The sequence below is a fragment of the Terrapene carolina genome, unplaced genomic scaffold (genome assembly GCF_002925995.2).
Source record: "Terrapene carolina triunguis isolate 2854851 unplaced genomic scaffold, T_m_triunguis-2.0 Scaffold32487, whole genome shotgun sequence".
NCBI lineage: Eukaryota > Metazoa > Chordata > Testudines > Emydidae > Terrapene > Terrapene triunguis.
This window is the reverse complement of record NW_020696838.1, coordinates 1-2,568: the sequence shown is the minus strand read 5'-3', so window position 1 is coordinate 2,568 and position 2,568 is coordinate 1. Positions and strand designations below refer to the sequence as shown.

Sequence of the window (2,568 nt, the reverse complement as noted above, 5' to 3'; positions counted from 1 at the left end):
GAGCTGGGGAGAGAACCCAGGAGTCCTGGCTCCCTGGCCCTGTCCTGCTCACACTCCCTTCCTGGCTTTGGCCCAAGCCGGCTCCACCAGTCCCTCGCCCCGTCCCTGCGCCAGGGCGCATGGGGAAGGCGCCATGCGGAGGGACAGACCTCGCGCCCCGTGGGCCGGAATGGAGAAGGGAGCGGCACTTTCCACCAGTCGGTTCAGCCGAGGGACGCCAGGACCCGCCGGCCGGGTGAGCCCCACCAGGAGGAGACGGCGCCATTTCTCCCCGGGTTCTTGGCAGGGGCTGGTGTGGGTGGGCAGGGCTGTAATCAGAGCAGGGAGCGGCAGCTGCAGCCTCCTGCGTGGGCCAGGGGATCGGATGGGAGCCAGGACTCCTGGGTTCTCTCCCCAGCTCTGGGAGGGGCGTGGGGTCTAGTGGTTAGAGTGGGGAGGCTGGGAGTCAGGACTCCTGGGTTCTCTCCCCAGCTCTGGGAGGGGTGTGGGGTCTAGTGGTTAGAGTGGGAGGGCTGGGAGCCAGGACTCCTGGGTTCTATTATCAGATATAGGAGGGGAGTCGGGTGTAATGGGTAGAGCGGGGGGGAGGGGCTGGGAGTCAGGACTCCTGGGTTCTCTCCCCAACTCTAGAGCCAGTTCAGGCTTTGGTGTTTGTGCTGAGGCTGCTGGCGGGTGGGAGGGTGTCGGTTAGCTGTGGAGGGAGAAGGTTGTTTATGGTGAAGACACCTGGGAACTGGGCTGAGGCCCGGTAAACTCGTTCCACTCCCCGGAGACTGGCACCAAGGGGGCGGCGCAGCCCTTACCTGCGCGAGGTGGTGAAGGAGAAGTGGGCGGGTGCATTGGGGGAGAAGTTCCTCGGGCTGTCCAGGGGGCTGCTGCCTGCGAGGGAGAGGGAGCAGGGGACGACAGACAGACATAGAGCATGTTAGCATCCCCCGATGGATAGCATCCCAGGGCTGCCACCAACACCACATGCTTCCCGCATAGAGGGCAGAGCCACAGGGGGTGGACTACATTGTTATTGGCTGCTGTTCCCACTTCCTCCCAAGAGCAGCCAATGGGGTGGAAGGCAGTAATACTTTTGTAAGCTTTAATAGACATTTTGTAACTTTTGTAAGCCTAAATTCATTACGGCAGGTCATAGAATCATAGAATATCAGGGTTGGAAGGGACCGCAGGAGGTCATCTAGTCCAACCCCCTGCTCAAAGCAGGACCAATCCCCAGACAGATTTTTGCCCCAGATCCCTAAATGGCCCCCTCAGGGATTGAACTCACAACCCTGGGTTTAGCACTCAAGCCACTGAGCTACCCCTCCCCTAATGTCAGGCAAAGTTGTTGGCGGTTGGAAAAAGTGGTGATGGGGCATGAGAAAGAGATGGATGGATGGAGAATCTGTCCATGGACAGACAGCTGTATTAGCAGATAGATAAATGGATGGATGGATGGATGGATGGACTGACAGAAGAATGGAATGGATAGACTGATAGATGGGCAGAAGGCTTGATGGGGAGATGGATTGGAGATGGATGAATGGATGGATTGATCTGAAAGACAGAAGAATGGATGGATGTACTGTAGCCAGGTGGACAGTGGATGGATGGATGGATTGGTAGACAGATGGATGACTGGATGGACAAAAGGATAGCTACACTGCTTAAATGATGAATGGATGGATGGAAGGATTGAAAGAGATGGTTGGATGGATGGTTGGATGGATGGATGGAGGACTCAGGAACGAATGACTGGCTAGAGTGATGAATGGATGGATGGATTGAAAGAGATGGTTGGATGGATGGATGGATGGATGGATGGATGGATTGAAAGATGGATGGATGGATTGAAAGAGATGGATGGATGGATGGATGGATGGATGGATGGATGGATTGAAAGAGATGGTTGGATGGATGGATGGATGGATGGATGGATTGAAAGAGATGGTTGGATGGATGGATGGAGGACTCAGGAACGGACGACTGGCTAGACTGATGAATGGATAGACTGACGCTGTGGTAAATGAATAGACAGGCAGACGGACGGACGGACGGGCAGCCAGACACAAGGCTCCAGGGATGGAGCCAGACGAAGAGCTGGGCAGCCGTTGGGTGACGGGAGCAGCCCAGGGCTCAGCGAGGGAAGGGAACCGCCCGTGGTGGGGGCAAGCGCTCCCCCTGCTGGCTACGGAGCAGCATGGCTGGGATGACGCTGGATGGATGGAGTCCCGGGCTGGGGGAACTCACCGATGTGACCCGGGAGGGGGGAGTGGGGCCGCGGCAGCGTCGGGGACGTGCTGGTCAGGATCAGGCTCTTCCTGTTACTGGTTCGGCAGCTGCAGAGAAGGGAAAGAACAAGAGAAGGGGGGACAGGACTCAGTGGACCGGCTCGGGGGAAATGGGGTCTGACCCCAGTCCCAAAGCCAGCATGTGATCAAGGGACTTTCAAGAGACAGCTCCCCTTCGGTGTCTTCTCGACCCCCTCTGGCCCAGGCCTAGAAACCCTGAGCTCTGCTCCGCTCCCAGCACTGGGGAAAGAACCCAGGAGTCCTGGCTCCCAGCCCCTCCCCGCTCTAA

The 2,568-nt window shown here is 57.7% G+C and overlaps 1 protein-coding gene across 1 annotated transcript in view; it reads right to left on the bottom strand.

The window, feature by feature from the left end:
• The window catches only part of LOC112117299 (microtubule-associated serine/threonine-protein kinase 1-like), a gene marked incomplete at both ends in the record, with an annotated part of 10,631 nt that extends 8,304 nt beyond the window's left edge, over positions 1-2,327 (bottom strand). Inside the window, 2 exons of the mRNA XM_026663111.1 lie at positions 804-879; positions 2,239-2,327. Of these exons, the coding sequence (XP_026518896.1) occupies positions 804-879; positions 2,239-2,327 (165 nt within the window). The remainder of the gene's footprint in view (positions 1-803; positions 880-2,238) is intronic.
• Positions 2,328-2,568: the final 241 nt, after the last annotated feature.